The sequence below is a fragment of the Cucurbita pepo genome, chromosome LG11 (assembly GCF_002806865.2).
Source record: "Cucurbita pepo subsp. pepo cultivar mu-cu-16 chromosome LG11, ASM280686v2, whole genome shotgun sequence".
Taxonomy (NCBI): domain Eukaryota; kingdom Viridiplantae; phylum Streptophyta; class Magnoliopsida; order Cucurbitales; family Cucurbitaceae; genus Cucurbita; species Cucurbita pepo.
Window position 1 is genome coordinate 2,999,437 of NC_036648.1, and position 829 is coordinate 3,000,265.

An 829-nucleotide genomic window follows, 5' to 3' on the forward strand; every position below is an offset into this window, starting at 1 on the left:
AAAAAAAAAAAAAAAAAAAAAGCAAAACGCATCGTTTTGAGAGAGGGATTACCGGAATAGCGAGTTCGGCGGAGAAATGGGCGTCGGGTAAGTTAACGTGGTCCAGAAAGGAAGTTAGTTGGGCGGAGTTCCCATTATCGTGGAAGCAGCTGGGAGTATTAGTATTATGATGATTATTATTACTATTGTCGGATAATAACCCGGCGTCGGCGTGGTGGTCGTCGGCGTCGGCGTGGTTGGAGAAATCGAGGAGGTTCTCAACGAAGAAGAGGTCGTGTTCAGCGGCAGCGGTGTGGTGGTGGTGGTGGTGGTGGTCGGAGGAGTAGGCTTTAAGGTGGAAAAATTCAGGGGGTTCCATGGGGTGTGGGATTTGGGGGAGGGAAATGGAAATATTGGGAGAAGAAAAGAAGGAGTGGGAGAGAGAGAGGGAGAGAGAGAGGAAGAGAGAGAGGAAGAGAGAGTAAGTGGCTAAGACAAAATGGGTTGGTTCGCGTTTCATGGGGAAAGCCCGACACCCAATTATCACTTCTATACCCATGAGAGTTAAATTAAAAAAAAGTAAATTTTCAAGTGAAATTACTTTTATACCCATGAGAGTTAAATTATAAATATAAATAATTACTCGAGTTTATTGTCTATCATTAAAAAGGATTGTCCCGTGCTAATATTTAGGGACTAAATTGTTACCATTAGAGTTGAACGACTAAACTGTTACCTCCGTGAAAATTTGGAAATTTTGGTCTGAAATTACTATAATACCCTTGGTTATCAAGGGTAGAGAGGAAAAAAAGAAAGGTATGTAAGTAGATTTTGTGGACCCTTGGGTTTA

General features: G+C 42.1%; 1 protein-coding gene across 1 annotated transcript in view; it reads right to left on the reverse strand.

The window, feature by feature from the left end:
- The window catches only part of LOC111805925 (GATA transcription factor 12-like), a 1,417-nt gene extending 940 nt beyond the window's left edge, over positions 1-477 (reverse strand). The window contains exon 1 of the mRNA XM_023691222.1: positions 53-477. Within this exon, the coding sequence (XP_023546990.1) occupies positions 53-358 (306 nt within the window). The 5' untranslated portion in view covers positions 359-477. The remainder of the gene's footprint in view (positions 1-52) is intronic.
- Between the last annotated feature and the right edge of the window lie 352 nt (positions 478-829).